The following is a 17,050-nucleotide window of genomic DNA, read 5'->3' as shown; positions in this document are numbered from 1 at the left end:
TGGAGAGATATGATCTACTGCTGTAAAGGTTCTAAACACCTTTTTATACAACTATTACTTTTTTTTTATCTGGTTAATTTGTATAGCAGTATTTTTTTTTCTTTGGAAATACAGTACAGATTTGAAATAGAGAAACAGTATTAATATGTTATAGGAATTAAATATTTATATTTCTTTCTTTTTTTCATATTTCAGATACCAATGCAAGAATGGATCCTTCTAACATAACTTCAATGGTTAATGATTCACAAGTATGCACCTCAATCGATGACTTCCGTAACCAAGTCTATTCAACAGTATATTCTATCATCACCGTTTTAGGGCTGATGGGCAATGGCTTTGCATTGTACGTGCTCCTTCGTACCTACCGTCAGAAATCAGCCTTCCACATCTACATGCTCAACTTGGCCGTGTCAGACCTGCTGTGTGTCAGCACGCTGCCACTACGGGTACTTTACTACGTCAACAAAGGGCAGTGGAACCTGGGGGACTTTCTCTGTCGTTTAAGTTCCTATGCGCTGTACGTGAATCTCTACTGCAGCGTCTTCTTCATGATGGCCATGAGTTTTACCCGCTTCCTAGCAATTGTGTTCCCAGTGCAGAACCTGAGGCTAGCCACTGAGAAGAAGGCATGGATAGTTTGTGTGTGCATTTGGGTCTTCATTTGCACCACCAGTTCACCCTTCCTCCTCTCTGGTCAGCATACTGATCCAAAGTCTAACAAAACCAAGTGTTTTGAACCACCAGACACATCCAAAAGCCTGGATAAACTGATCATGCTGAATTACTTTTCCCTGGTGGTGGGTTTTATTATTCCGTTCCTGGTCATCTTGCTGTGCTATGCTGGTATCTTGCGCACTCTACTTAGAAACACTAGCGGTGCGAATAAGCAGCGTTACACACGTAACAAGGCCATTCGGATGATTATTGTGGTGATGCTGGCTTTCTTGGTTAGTTTTATGCCCTATCATATACAACGCACACTGCATCTCCACTTTAAAAACCGCAAAGAAGCTAACTGTGAGGAGATTATTTATATGCAGAAGTCTGTGGTCATCACCCTCTGCCTGGCTGCTGCTAACTCGTGCTTTGACCCAATGCTCTACTTTTTCTCTGGAGAGAATTTTCGACATCGACTATCCACCTTCCGAAGGGCTTCTGGAAACATCATTGGAACTCACAAAGGACACCATGCTGTCCAAAGCTCTCCGCCTGTGGAAGAGAGTGAATTGCAAAGTTGTAACGGTTCAAACAAACTTGGGTAGAGGGAATGGAATTGCTGATTCTCTGTGAATGCAGAAGCAGATTTCTTGAGACTAAATAAAGATTATTATTCAAAGTAGTTTTAAGAAGAAAGAGAAGAGGTTCTTATGTAGCCTACTACCTTTGAGTATTAAGACTGTAAAGTGGCACTATAGAACTTGTGCATGATTACAAACAATAAAATATACATTTCATATATAAACTATATATATATATATACATATATACACACACACACACACAAATACACACATTTAAAATATTACGGGAATACATTTGCCATTAAAACATACACTTGGGATATAACAATTTTCAAAACGCATTTCATAGTACTGATAACTGATCTCCCTACTAGTAAACTGTTATTGGATGAAGTATTACTTTTTTTTTTTTTTTTATTAATTATTAATTATTTAAGAGCACACTCAAAATGACAAACAAACAAAACATCATAAAAACAGACTGCATTCTGCATACTACATGCATTCATTGTGAAATATATTCTTATTGCAGCATTTTGGGATGTATCAATGTAAATGCATAGTGTAACTTATTGTAAATACTGTATCTTGAAAACCTCTTCCTTGAACACAGGACTGAAATCCTCTTCAAACCACTCTCTAAATAGCACTGTGACTGCCTTTACATGCCTTTATGCCTTTATCAAAATGCATCGGATCATTACAAAACAATGTTAAGAGGGGTTATAATCAAATACAATTTCATTGCATAATTCTATGTGTAACTTATACTTTTTTTCATGTTTTAATCACTCACTGTTCATTCCATTGTTGTGAGTAATTATTGAATCGTTTATAACAGAGGTCTTCAACCCTGCCCACTGGCTTGCAAAGTTTAACAACTGTGATGTTCAGTAACTTGATTAGCTGGCATTTGTGTTTAATTAGCTTTGGAGCTAAACTCTACATAACTGTGGGTCTCCAAGAAAAGGGTTATAATCCTCTGGATTATTGGAAGTATATGATGGTTGGCATGTGTGTGATTATTAATTCCCTAAATGTTAAACTTTTCCTAAACTGTTAAACTAAAATAATGTGTGTCTGACTTGAAGAGGCATTGCACAGACCAATCAGTGTTTGACATTAAGGTTCTGCGAGAGCTACAGAGAGCAAACGGCTCTGCATGCTTTCAAATCACTCTAACAGTATTTTGATGCCATACACCGATCGGTCTGTTCAGCGCCGCTTCAAGTTGAATACACCTAACATGTCTTTTAATGTGAGGGGATGAGAACATAGTTACACCCTGTTATAATGTCAGCCAGCAGACATTAAATGCTCATGGCATGAATGAATCATCAGTATAGTCGAAGAAACTAACTCTAGTCTGATTCTATAGGTCTAGTTCAAAATCCAGCATCGTTAGCCAACCATTCTAATATTTTTTTTACTTTCATTTACTTTAGTTTCTTTTCTGTCAAGATCATTGTTTTCCAAGTTATGCTTTGCCATTTTTGCTCACCTCAAACTTAAACCTGCCTATGGAACTCTGTCATCGTCATTGGTGTCCTAAGAAGACTTTACTCCAGATGTGACCAAGACCTCCAACTAATGAGCGAACCTGAGAAACCACTTTCAGTGAATGGGGATACCCTTCTGTTGCATCATTCTAAGATGCTACCCTAGAAATGCAAATAATATCTACAGATTCTAGCTGAACTAGTTTATTGATGTAAGGTTTCATAGACTCATTGACAACTCAATGGCAGGGTTAAATTAATGAAGGATGGTTCATTCAGGTCAGGTCCAAGAAACTGCATGCTGCTAGAAAGTTGGGATCTCATTCTTTCACTCAATTCAAAAAGCCATTCTTTCTTTCTTTCTTTCTTTCTTTCTTTCTTTCTTTCTTTCTTTCTTTCTTTCTTTCTTTCTTTCTTTCTTTCTTGTGTGAATGTGTGAGTGCATGTGTTTGTGTTAGATTAGTCTTCATATATTAGAATAGATAAATAAAGTCCCACTGGTAAAGAGAAGTGTCTTGTGTTTTGTTCATGTAATATCTTACTGTCAATTGATTGATAGATGGATGTCATAAAATGGTGATACTGTCACTGTTCTTTGTAAGTACAATTATTAATTCCCTAGAGGCAAATTTACCTGTTAACCTTACATACAGTTGAAAAATATGGTTTTATATGATAATTCGCACTTTCAGACAGGTAGATTGCTTGCTTTGTTCCAAAACAAGGATATAAATTAATTATGCATTTTCTTCTAGGTTCGCTTTGCAATCACAGTTCAACATTTCAAGAAAATAAAAGGGACTAGTAACTAGCCACACACGCGCATATACATTTGGACCCCATAACGTAGGAAATGCAGGTACATAACTCTGTGTATGTTTAAGTGTGTGTATACCTACTGTGTATACCAGTTTAAGTGTGTGTTAATAATCTAAAGTGTAAACTACTCATCACTTGTAAATGTGTTACACGTCATCTTTCTTACCTGTGACAAATGATCTGTAGGTGTATACAACACATTTACAACACTTTCTGCATCCCCTAATCTAAAGTGCAAACTACTCATCAGTTGTAAATGTTTTACAAACTTTATGGTTTACAGTTGTGTGTGTGTCAATATATACAGGTCCTTCTCAAAAAATTAGCATATTGTGATAAAGTTCATTATTTTCTGTAATGTACTGATAAACATTAGACTTTCATATATTTTAGATTCATTACACACAACTGAAGTAGTTCAAGCCTTTTATTGTTTTAATATTGATGATTTTGGCCTACAGCTCATGAAAACCCAAAATTCCTATCTCAAAAAATTAGCATATCATGAAAAGGTTCTCTAAACGAGCTATTAACCTAATCATCTGAATCAACTAATTAACTCTAAACACCTGCAAAAGATTCCTGAGGCTTTTAAAAACTCCCAGCCTGGTTCATTACTCAAAACCGCAATCATGGGTAAGACTGCCGACCTGACTGCTGTCCAGAAGGCCATCATTGACACCCTCAAGCAAGAGGGTAAGACACAGAAAGACATTTCTGAACGAATAGGCTGTTCCCAGAGTGCTGTATCAAGGCACCTCAGTGGGAAGTCTGTGGGAAGGAAAAAGTGTGGCAGAAAACGCAGCACAACGAGAAGAGGTGACCGGACCCTGAGGAAGATTGTGGAGAAGGACCGATTCCAGACCTTGGGGGACCTGCGGAAGCAGTGGACTGAGTCTGGAGTAGAAACATCCAGAGCCACCGTGTACAGTCGTGTGCAGGAAATGGGCTACAGGTGCCGCATTCCCCAGGTCAAGCCACTTTTGAACCAGAAACAGCGGCAGAAGCGCCTGACCTGGGCTACAGAGAAGCAGCACTGGACTGTTGCTCAGTGGTCCAAAGTACTTTTTTCGGATGAAAGCTAATTTTGCATGTCATTCGGAAATCAAGGTGCCAGAGTCTGGAGGAAGACTGGGGAGAGGGAAATGCCAAAATGCCTGAAGTCCAGTGTCAAGTACCCACAGTCAGTGATGCTGGTGTTGGTCCACTGTGTTTTATCAAGGGCAGGGTCAATGCAGCTAGCTATCAGGAGATTTTGGAGCACTTCATGCTTCCATCTGCTGAAAAGCTTTATGGAGATGAAGATTTCATTTTTCAGCACGACCTGGCACCTGCTCACAGTGCCAAAACCACTGGTAAATGGTTTGCTGACCATGGTATTACTGTGCTCAATTGGCCTGCCAACTCTCCTGACCTGAACCCCATAGAGAATCTGTGGGATATTGTGAAGAGAAAGTTGAGAGACGCAAGACCCAACACTCTGGATGAGCTTAAGGCCGCTATCGAAGCATCCTGGGCCTCCATAACACCTCAGCAGTGCCACAATGCCAAAATCATATATATTAAAACAATAAAAGGCTTGAACTACTTCAGTTGTGTGTAATGAATCTAAAATATATGAAAGTCTAATGTTTATCAGTACATTACAGAAAATAATGAACTTTATCACAATATGCTAATTTTTTGAGAAGGACCTGTATATATACACACACAAACAACCTGTAACCGGAAGGTTTGTAAAACATTTACAACTGATGAGAACCACTACCCAGCAGGCACACAACGTCATATGATGTTAATATTAGGTTAGATTTAATATTTAAGATTTAACATCATTTGACATTGATCTTCAGTTATTTTGAGGTTGTGGCATTAAATAACCAAAATCCAACGTCGAAGCAACATCTCAAGCCAACGTCACATTGACGTCAAATACTGATATATAGTTGTCAGGTATGGCAACCAAAACCCAACATCTCCTAGACGTCATAATGGTACCATCCACACAACATCAAATTCTAACATAATTTGACATTGATCTTCAGTTATTTTTAGGTTTTGGCATTAACTTACCAAAATCCAACGTCTTAAGCCAACGTTACATTGACGTCAAATACTGATATATAGTCGTCAGGTCTGGCAACCAAAACCCAACGTCGCCTAGACGTCATATTGGTAATGTCCACACAATGTCAAATTCTAACATCATTTGATGTTGATCTTCAGTTATTTTTAGGTTTTGGCATTAACTTACCAAAATCCAATGTTGAGCCAACGTCTTAAGCCGATGTCATAATGATGTCAAATACTGACATTTAGTCATGAGGTAAAAAAACAACAACAATTTTCACAAGAGAACTTTACATTTAATGCTGTTTTTACAGTATTTTTCTGTTATTTTAAATTGTTAGCAAAATTCTGTAGAACACTGTCAGTCCTGTGTCTTGTTTCCCCTTCCTCTCGTGCCCATATTTGGCCTTCCTGTTCCTGTCCTTGTTTGTCATCATTAGTTCCTTTGTCTCCAGCCCTGCTTAATTGCCCCGCACCTGTTTCTGTTCTTCCCTGTTGATTACCTAGTGTTTATAAGCCCAGTGTTTCTCTGCCCCTGTGTCCGGTATTGTTCGTCTTACCCCGATCTCCATGGTCTGTGTTTTGGGACTTAAATAAAACCTGACGATGGGAAATCTCCGTGTCTCCTCGCTCCTTGCCCCGAGTGCTACGTGACAAACACCTTCTATAAATTAACAAATGTTATTTTAAGTAGCTATTATATTATTAATCACATATTATAGTAGTTCTTATTTTTTAAAACAGGAAAATCTGTATTTTTTCTGTTGTCTTAAATTGCATATAAATTAATGTAAATTCACACAAATAATCTGTAATATGTAGCTCATTAAAGGTTTATGTCCATTCTAGCTGTTTTGCATTTTTCTTTGTAATTTTAAAGCACATCATATCAGTTTTATATTTAGGTGTTTTTACATTTAAACTCTGCAATTCTGAACACAAATATAGCTGACTTATGTCATTACATCAAAATATGCATAGCCTGTTTTTTAACCCTCTGGGGTCTGAGGTAATTTTGGGGCCCTTGAGATGTGTTGACATGCCCTGATATTTGTGCTTATTTCAGCTACTTATAATATAATATTGACCAACATGTTTTTTTTTGTATTCAGCACAAACTATGCTACAATAATATGTGACCAAGGTGGATGTACATGTTTGCATTTGTTAGAAAAAAAATATTATGTGTGATTAGTATGTTTTGGGGGAAAAAAAGCTGAAATAAGGCCATAAAACCCACACTAAATCGTCCTGAATAAGACTTTTGTGTAATCAGTCTTCTAGGCTAGAATATTTATTTCACAATTATGTGAAAATCATTCAGCTTACTCATTCACAGAAAACAATATATTGATTAAAATTTTTAAAGACATGTTTTGTGATCGAAAGCCAATATGCGAGGGAGTGGTAATAGCCTTGAATATTAAGTGATTTTCACCTGAGAGACAAAGGGCCCTCCCCTAAAGCTGCTAATGGCCCATCAGTGTGACTGTGACTGAGGCAGGTAAGAGAGTGTGTGTGAGGAGACTGAAAAAATGGGGGTTTTAAATTATCTGTATTTTATTTACAACACAGTATAATCAAAATATACATAATGAAGGTCAAAGACACATTATTGTGCACACTGATCTAACCACAGAGATGTGAACAGACTTTGACTCGTTCCTACAACAGATTCTGTTCAACAAGTGAAACAAATACCTGACATTTAGTTATTTCCATGGATTCAAAAAGAAAAAAACACAATCAGTAGCCAAGGATCTTGTTTTACCATAGAATATCAGTGTAGTTGACCATCTGATGATGGTACAGCGATCTCAGAGGAAAACATCTTGAAGAAAGTCATCAGGATTCATCTGGAGTTCAGGTACCTGATTCAATAAAATACAAACAACCAAAAACATTTGTGAGCATAGACTCATGCATGCTTTGTACTATCGTACACACAAAAATATATTTTATATATGAGAAACGAATTATTATTGTTTAGTACGTTATTAAAATCTATTTTTGAACAGAGTAGGCTATTAATAATAAACATGTTGTAAACATACTTAGACTCGTAGCATTAATCATGTTACAATGTACTCTCATATTACTTTTATTGTTTTATATAGAGCATGAAAACAACAGTTTGGGGAAAAAAACAACTATGATTTTGTAGTCATATAGCCTAGTATTGTTACTCTATAGACCTGTTTAAAACACCCCTGAAAAGGAAGAAGAGAAATTAATGCATTGTAAATAAACAAGCAAGAAAAACAAAAGTACAGGCCAATGAAATTGACCAAGGTGCTGGAAGTGAGAGCGATTCTTCTGATTCCACTGCTTCAATCTGTTCTCAGAGTGATTGGCCATGTCATGACTGCAGCACTGAAAAAATCAAGACATTTCTAAGAGTTACAAAAAATCTAAGAGGTGTACAAGTTTTTGATTATTTTCCAAATCTTAAAAGATTTGTTGAAGTGACTAAGAGTTCAATGAATGAAGGATGCTTCTTAGATAAAGAAGTGTATCGTCTTAAAAAAATTGTCACTAAGGTTCAAAATCAACTGAGTAATAGCGACAATGAAGCTTGATTTAATGATGTATGGGGCTTGTCTCTTACCCAGTTTTTTATGGCTAATCTTATCCTGTACTATGGGTGAATTTTGCATTGCCTCATTAAATGTGAATGGAGCCAGAGATATGAGGAAAAGATTGGAAATATATGAGATAGTGAGACAGAAAAGAATTGATGTTTTATTTATGCAAGAGACCCATAGTGATGAAAAAAATGCTGTTGAATGGTTTAAAGAATGGAATGGTTTATCTTTTTTAAGCCATAATACTTCCCTTAGTGGTGGAGTTGGCATTTTATTTGATAAAAATTTTGTTCCCAGTTCAGTTAAAATGAAAGAAATTATAAAAGGAAGAATTTTAAAAGTGATTGCGAATTTTGAAAAATATGTATTAATTTTTTTATGTATTTATGCCCCAAGTCAACCAATACAAAGAATGCGTTTTTTAGATACTCTTTGTAAAACTTTAGAAGAGTGTAAAGGGGAAGAATACTTTTTCTTGGGAGGTGATTTCAATTGTGCAGTAAGCAGGTTAGATAGAAATCATATTGAGCCACATATGTCATCACGCAGAAGGCTCATTCAAATGATTGAAACACATGATTTAAGTGATGTATGGAGAAATTTTAACAAAGATGTTAGACAATATACTTGGGTTCATGCTCGAGATAACTTGTTATCATTGGCAAGGTTAGACAAGTTATATGTCTTTAAACACCACCTTAATATTTTTAAAAGATGTTTTATTTCTCCGGTTGGTATTTCAGATCATAGTTTAATAGGATATGTTATTTCTATAAATTTTGTTAAGCCGAATAGTGCTTTTTGGCATCTTAATACAACACTTTTAGACGATAGTCAGTTTAAAGAAATCTTAGAATGTTTTTGGATTAATTTTAAAGAAGAAAAAAATCATTTTCAATCTTTAAAGAACTGGTGGGATTTTGGAAAAATTCGAATAAAACAACTATGTCAACAATACACCCTGAATGTCACCAAAGAATTGGCTAGATCTGTTCAGATTTTAGAAGCTGAAGTTTTGAGACTTCAAACTTCAACACAAATTGGAAATCAAGACCTTATTGATGATTTTAAACTTAAAAAATCAACTTTATCTGATCTGTTGGGTTTAAAGGCACAAGGAGCATTAATAAGATCACGTTTTCAAAACTCAAATGAGATGGATGCTCCATCCAAATTTTTTTTTGGGTTAGAAAAGAAAAATGGACAACGAAGATTTATTAACGTTTTACAATCTGAAAGTGGGGTTTTACTTTCAGATCCAATTGAAATGCGTAAGAGAGCAGTCAGTTTTTATGAAAAGTTGTATAAAAATGAGTCCAAAGAAGATCAGTGTATAGAACAATGTTTCTTTAGAGATCTACCTCAGATTTCGAAAGAATCCAATGAAGATCTTAATAAACCCATAACATTGGAAGAATTGTATACGAATCTTCAAAATATGGAATGTGGTCGAGTTCCTGGAATAGATGGACTTCCAATTGAGTTTTATAAGTCTTATTGGAATATAATAGGTGAGGATTTATTGGAGGTTCTAAATAATAGTTTAACCGAAGGATGTCTACCTTTAAGCTGTCGAAGAGCAGTTCTCACTCTCTTACCAAAAAAAGCTGATTTAACTCATATAACAAGTTGGCGACCTGTTTCTTTGTTATGCTGTGATTATAAAATACTTTCGAAAGTGTTAGCAACAAGACTTGGAAAGGTTTTAGAAGAGGTTATACATCTAGATCAGTCTTATTGCATCCCTGGCAGGTCAATAATTGATAATATTTCATTAATTAGAGATATTTTTGAAGTAGTTAAAATATTTGGTTTAAATGCAGGCTTGATTTCCATTGATCAAGAGAAGGCTTTTGATCGTGTTGAACATGATTATTTATGGAAAGTTATGAAAGCTTTCGGTTTTAATTCAGCGTTTAGTGATAAAATCAAGACTTTATATAATGACATTGAGGGTGTGTTGAAGTTTAAAATCAACTGGTAAAAAAGTGATGCAGTGTTGCTGGGAAAATGGAAAGAAAAACCGCCAGATCTACCAGGTGGTTTAATATGGAAAAAGAATGGTTTTAAATATCTGGGGGTGCATCTGGGTGATGAAGCTACTGTGCAGAAGAATTGGGAAGGAGTAATTGAGAAGATAAAAGGTCGATTGGACAGGTGGAAGTGGCTTAAATCAGCAATGTCTTATAGAGGAAGGACGATTATAATAAATAACTTGGTTGCATCTTTTTTGTGGCATCGGTTGTCTTGTCTTGATCCACCAATATATTTGTTGGCAAAGATACAATCTTTTTTGATAGAATTATTTTGGGATAAGTTACATTGGGTGCTACAAAATATTTTGTATTTACCAAAAGAGGAAGGTGGACAAGGACTGGTCCATCTGCAAAGCAGAACTGCTACTTTTCGACTGCAGTTTTTGCAGAGATTTTTAAAAACTTCAGAAAATGCAAGCTGGAGAACAGTAACCAGCAGTATTTTGAAATCTGTTCAAGAGATGAACCTCGACAAATCCCTGTTTTTAATGGATCCTAAAAAGATTGAAATTTCATGTTTACCTGTTTTTTATCAAAATCTTTTTAAGGTTTGGAGTTGTTTTAATGTAAAGAAGTTTGAAAATACAAACTCCTTATTTTGGTTGCTGGAAGAACCGCTGATAAATGGTGCAAGACTGGATGTAATGAGCACAAGTAGCACATGTACTGAACTTTTTATTCAAGCTGAAATCACAACTTTAAAAAAACTTGTAACTTTGGTGGGGGCTGACCTTGCTAATGCTGAAGAAGTGACTGCTTGTCTGAAGATGAAATCTGTTCGAACAATGCGATCTGGAATCTAATATGCTCAAAGTGTCACGAATCCTGGCCATGGATTCCATTAACTCGCCACCAGATGTCACTCACTCACCACATGGACTCGTACAGCACACTGGACTACAGTTCCCACAATACATTGCACTGACGACACGCACAGCTGTTCTCTATCTCGCCCACACCTGATCATCATTTCAATCACCACCACACACCATATAAGCCTGGGACTTGCTCTTGCTCAGGGCCGAGTATTGTTGCATTTATCACTCACCTAGCGATAGCACTTTACAGAGCCACTGTCTTAGCCTTAGTCTTGCCTTGTTTTCCTGCCGTGTTTGACCCTGCTCTTGTTTCCTGGATTTACCCTTTGCCTCTGCCGTTTGGACTCTGTTCGCTCCCTGTTTGGATTATTGCTCTCGTCTCTGGATTATCTCTCTGCCTTGCCCCTTTGGATACTGTTCGCCGATCATCGACCCACGCTTGTTCCACGGATTGCTCTGTCTTGCCCTTGCCATACCTGTTTGCCGATGTCTGACCCTGCCTGTTTCTGACCATGTTTTATAATAAAGCCTTGCATATGGATCCGCACGTCTCACGTCTCGTCAGCCCCGTAACACAAAGACTATTGTGAAGGACATATTTGTCCTAACGTTTTGGATCCTTTTCCTAAAATGGTTTTATCCCCCAATTTAAATGATCATTCTGGAATTTTCCTACAACTAAAGAATTTGTGTTTAGATTTTAATGATGTTAATGGAAAACAGTTGTATAAGGTATGTGTAAAGTTTTTTTAACAAAAAAGGTTTACATAAAGTCGACACACCTTGGCGTGATGTTTTGAGATTAAGTGAAAACGTAAGACCAGAGTGGAGAGCGTTATATAAGCCACCATTAACTAAAAAAACAGCTGACATTCATTTGAGGGTTTTACATGGAATAATTGCAGTTAATGCTTTTGTTTCTATTTTAAATTCCGAATGAAATCAAGATTGCCCTTTTGGTTCTGAAAGAGAAACTGTTTTCCACTGTTTTACTTATTGTTTCAGGCTAAAGCCTTTGTTTGAAATGTTATAAGCAATTTTCAATTGTTTTAATGAAGTATTTTCTGTACAGGTTTTAATTTGTGGCTTTAAATATACGAGAAGTAGAAGAGGGGAATGTCAGCTGTTGAATTTTGTACTTGGAAAAGCAAAAATGGCTGTATACATTAGTAGGAGAAATCATGTAGAACAAAGGCATGATAGTGATGTGGTACAGGTGTTTAAAGTAATGGTGAAATCCAGAATTGTTGTTGATTTTCAATTTTATAAAGTAATGAATAACTTAATGAAATTTGAATCTATATGGTGTTACAGAGAAGCCTTATGTTCAGTTGTGAACGGAGAGTTGTGTTTTGCTTTAAATTTGTAAAGAATTAATTGATTGTGAAAAATTGTTTGTGAAAACAGTTTTTAAAACTGGCGGCCATGGAGAGTTCGGGAGGAGCGGGTTTTGCTCAGCTCACCCGGCGGCATGGAATTAAAGTGCCGGTTGGTATTGAGAGTTCAGTGGAGGAGGTTAGTATAACGATCGGAAAAATTGTTGGATATAACAGTATATGGTCTGAATCTAGGATGAACGGTGCTGTTGTTCTGTTTTTGGATAATATTGAAAAAGTGAATGAGGTGGTTGAGAAAGGAATAACGCTGAATGATAGCTTTGTGAAAGTTTTTCCTCTGGTTAATCCTGCGAAGAAAGTTATGCTTTCGAATGTGCAACCTTTTATTAAAGACGAAAATTTAGAGAGGGAACTTTCAAGACATGGTCAGATTGTCTCAACCATAAGGAAGATTCCTTTAGGTTGTAAGTCTCCATTATTGAAACATGTTGTATCTTTCAGGAGACAAGTATATATGGTGCTGAAGAGCGATATAGACGATTTGAATATTGTTCTGAAGTTTAAGATTGACGGTTTTGACTACGTTATTTTTGCGACGACCGAACGTTTGAAGTGCTTTGGATGTGGTAAAGAAGGCCACTTAATGCGTTCATGCACCGAGAAAGAAACGCAGAAAAATAGCACTGTGGGAAGAGATTCGGAGGAAAAGAATCAGGAGAGCAATGAAATAGAACAGGTGCTTGTAGCTGGTGAAAAAGGAAAAAATGTGGAGGAGGTAGAGGTGAATGGAAATGTAGAAGAGAATATAAAGGAAACGCAGGGAAGTGATGAAGTAAATCTGATTGAGCTAAAAGCAGATCTTTTTCGAGATGAAGAGACAATTTTCAAAGTTCCAACAGTAAAGAGAAAAACAAATCAATGGGAAGTTGTGCCTAAATTTAAGAAAAAAAATGCAGGATGGTGTCGCAACTGATGATGGAGTTAGTGGGGAGTCCTGTAGTGCAGATGAGGTCTCAGAATCAGACAGTGAAAGAGAAACTGTCGATTCTCTCATTAATACAAATCTGGAAGACTTTAGTGGTTATAGTTTGGAGCAAATAAGACATTTTCTACAATCCACTAAGGGGAAGCGAAATGTTGAAGTCATTGATCATTTTTCTGATCAGAAGATGTTTATTGAGTCAGCTAGAGTGGCAATGAGGCGAAGAGGGGAACATTGTCTGTCAAATCCAGATGTGTATCGGCTGAAGAAAATTGTGCAAAGATTGAGTTCTCAAATAATGCAAAATGAAAGTGATCAAATGGTGGAGTAATATTAGTGTGTATGTGTTGTGCCTTTTGTTTTGCTCTCTCCTAATGAGTAATTTTAAAATTTCATCCATTAATGTAAATGGAGCGAGAGACGCTGTTAAGAGAGCACAACTATATGATGTTTTGAAAATTAAAGGTATAGATATTGCATTTGTACAGGAAACTCATAGCACACAAGAAAATGCTGTAGAATGGCTAAAAGAATGGGATGGGCAGGCCTTTCTAAGTCATAACAGTGTTTTTAGTGCAGGAGTTGGAATTTTATTTTCCAAAAAATTCTTGCCAGATTCCTATAATGTAGAAGAGATAGTGAAAGGAAGGTTATTAAAAATTACAGCAAAATATGACAAGATTATTTTGGAATTGATTAATGTTTATGTTCCAGTCAATGCATCTGAAAGAATGATTTTTTTAAACACTCTTGCTAATACAGTTCATCAATGTGAAGAACATTATTTGATACTTGGTGGAGATTTTAACTGTACCGCCAATGACATCGATAGAAATCATTTAGAGCCTCACAGTGCTTCAAGATGTCGATTGTTGCAAGTTATTGAATCAAATGAACTTTGTGATGTTTGGAGGAACTTGCATGATGATATAAGACAATACACTTGGACACATGTAAGAGAAAATCATATTGCTTTGGCAAGGTTGGACAGATTTTATTGTTATAAGTTTCAGTCTCAATGCTATAAAAGTTGTCACATATGTCCAGTAGGTTTTTCAGATCATTCTATGGTGATTATTTCTGTTTATATTAATTCTATAAAAAATACAAGTGCTTATTGGCATTTTAATTGTGCATTAATTGAAGATTCTAATTTTAAGAAATGTTTTGGGTATCTTTGGGAAAAATGGAGATTACAAAAATAAAATTGTATTTCATTGCAACAATGGTGGGATGCTGGAAAGCTTCAAATCGAACAGTTTTGTAATCAATATGCTTTCAATGTGACAAAGGACATTACAAGATCTATAAAAAAAATAGAACTTGAAGTTTTGGAGCTTCAAAATTTATGTGGCTCCATAGGTAATCAAGATAATTTTAAAGCACTGAAAAATAAAAAAAACAGTTTTGGCTGATCTGCTTGGAGTTAGAGCACAGGGGGCGCTGGTGAGATCAAGGTTTCAGAATATATCTGAAATGGATGCCCCATCCAGATTCTTTTTTAGCCTGGAAAGAAAGAATGGCCAAAGTCGGTTAATGCACTGTTTAAGATCTGAGGATGGAAAAGAATTTAGGAAAACTGCTGATATACGCAGAAGAGCAACCAAGTTCTATGAAGAGCTCTATGCCAGTGAGTATAAAGAAGATAATTTAATGGCACAACAATTTTATAAAGATCTTTCTCGGGTGCCTAAAAATGCCTTTGAAGATTTAGTGAAACACCTGTCAAGGGAGGAGTTATATGTTTCCTTACAAAGCTTAAAAAATGGCAAGGCACCAGGAATAGATGGTTTGCCTGTTGATTTTTTTAAGGCCTATTGGGAGTTTTTGGGAGAAGATTTGCTTGAAGTTTTGAATGAAAGCTTAAATGGAGGCAAGCTGCCACAGAGCTGTAGAAGGGCAGTTTTAACCATGCTCCCAAAAAAAGGTGACTTAAAGGAAATTAAAAATTGGAGACCGGTGGCATTGTTGTGTGGTGATTATAAAATCCTATCTAAGACCTTGGCTAACCGGCTAAAAGAAGTGATAGGAATGATAGTACACACAGATCAGTCATATTGTATACCTGAAAGATCGATTGTGGATAACATATCACTAATTAGAGATGTTTTAGATGTTTCTAGGCTTTTTGGCCTAAAGTGCGGTCTGATTTCACAGCCTGATCTCACACACAAAACGTACATATTTAGATGTAAATTAAAACGGTCCAATACGCATATACCTTTACGTATTTTCAGTGCCTTTTACGTATTATCTGGACGTAATTTCAGCTTTGATACGTATCTAAATTTACGTAAAAACAGCTCAAAATACGTACAGATAGAACGTGCTTTGACCAGTCAGTTATAACAAGAACAACCTGATCTCACAGAATTCCGTGTAATGTCCACGGACCCTTAACGCCAAATCCGTGGTGGCATCACGGAATCGCCGAATATTCCGTGATGGGCTCACGGAAATGATATCAATGTAAGTCAGTGACAGGCATCATCCGTTGTCCACGCACGGATAAGCGGATTCAAATATAACTGCATCGGAGTCACTCTTTTTACGTGGTCCACACACGGATCCGCTGATTCAGTTATTTGGAAACGTAAGCCTATATCAGTTTAAATATTGGGGGCACTTTAAGACCTATTTCAAATATACTTCATGTGAAATATTTTTCACCATGCCTGAAGCATTCCTCTGTAGTCGTTTGAGTGCTATAGCTTCCTCTTATCGGCTCACGTTCCGTGACGGTATCACGGAATCTTCCGTGGTCACCTCAGTTTCATCCTCACTGAACTTATTTAGGCCAAAGAAGTCTTCAAGACGTCGTCTGCGATGGCAGTTAACCTGTCAATCTCTCATCTACCCCTGTTTTCGCTGTTTTCATATAATTCAGTCTGATCAGTTTGTAGCCTTTTGCTTATTGTGAATTTCTGTGGCGGCACCACGGAATCTTCCGTGATAGACTCACGGACAACCTCGGGTCTCACGCAGTTTACCCTAATGTTGTTTCATTTAAAATAATTTGGCCTAAACTTCATCTGTCATTCATCAACCGAAACTGATGGGCCTACAAGACCGAAAGTTCGATGAGTGCTGTAGGCTTTAATGCAAACGTGAGTAGCCTATTGAGTCTATAACTGAAATCCGTGAAGATTCCGTGGCGCCGCCACAGAAATTCACAATAATTATTATTGTGAATTTCCAACCCAGTCTCATGGCAGGTCGTGATTTAGTCACGTAATTTAATCTATTTATTCGTGGCAGGGGCACGTTTATTTCGTTATTTTCGTGCAAAAAATAACGAATGCAATCATGCGATGCAATCAACCTGTTTATTTATCTAACGTTATTTATGTATTTGTTTATTTATTGATTGATCGATCGATTGATTGTTTATTTCTTTATTATTTTTATTTATTAATAACACCATCAATCGGTGGTGCTGACGTCATTGTAAGGCGCGATCCCAGGGTGCACTGCGGTTTCCGCTCGGTAAGTAGAAAAGTTAATTAATACAGATGGGAACAATCCTTACATTTACGGAACAAAAACTGTTTAATCAGGTCAAGAAGTTGTGTTGAGAACCTTTAGAATCGCAAGGTAGCAGTTTCGTGATGCAATAAATGACAGCAGATATTATAAAAATATGACATGCTGCACCAAATG

The 17,050-nt window shown here is 36.6% G+C and overlaps 1 protein-coding gene across 1 annotated transcript; it reads left to right on the top strand.

Moving 5' to 3' along the window:
- Positions 1–209: 209 nt before the first annotated feature.
- LOC306883190 (cysteinyl leukotriene receptor 1-like) lies at positions 210–1,265 on the top strand (the record flags this gene model as incomplete). Its single annotated transcript, XM_079438312.1, has 1 exon — positions 210–1,265. The coding sequence occupies one exon, from the start codon at positions 210–212 to the stop codon at positions 1,263–1,265; it is 1,056 nt and encodes a 351-aa protein (XP_079294438.1).
- Between the last annotated feature and the right edge of the window lie 15,785 nt (positions 1,266–17,050).

The sequence above is a fragment of the Barbus barbus genome (assembly GCF_936440315.1).
Source record: "Barbus barbus genome assembly, chromosome: 17".
Lineage (NCBI taxonomy): Eukaryota > Metazoa > Chordata > Actinopteri > Cypriniformes > Cyprinidae > Barbus > Barbus barbus.
Note: the sequence above shows the minus strand (reverse complement) of the source record. Positions and strands in the feature narration are given on the sequence as shown.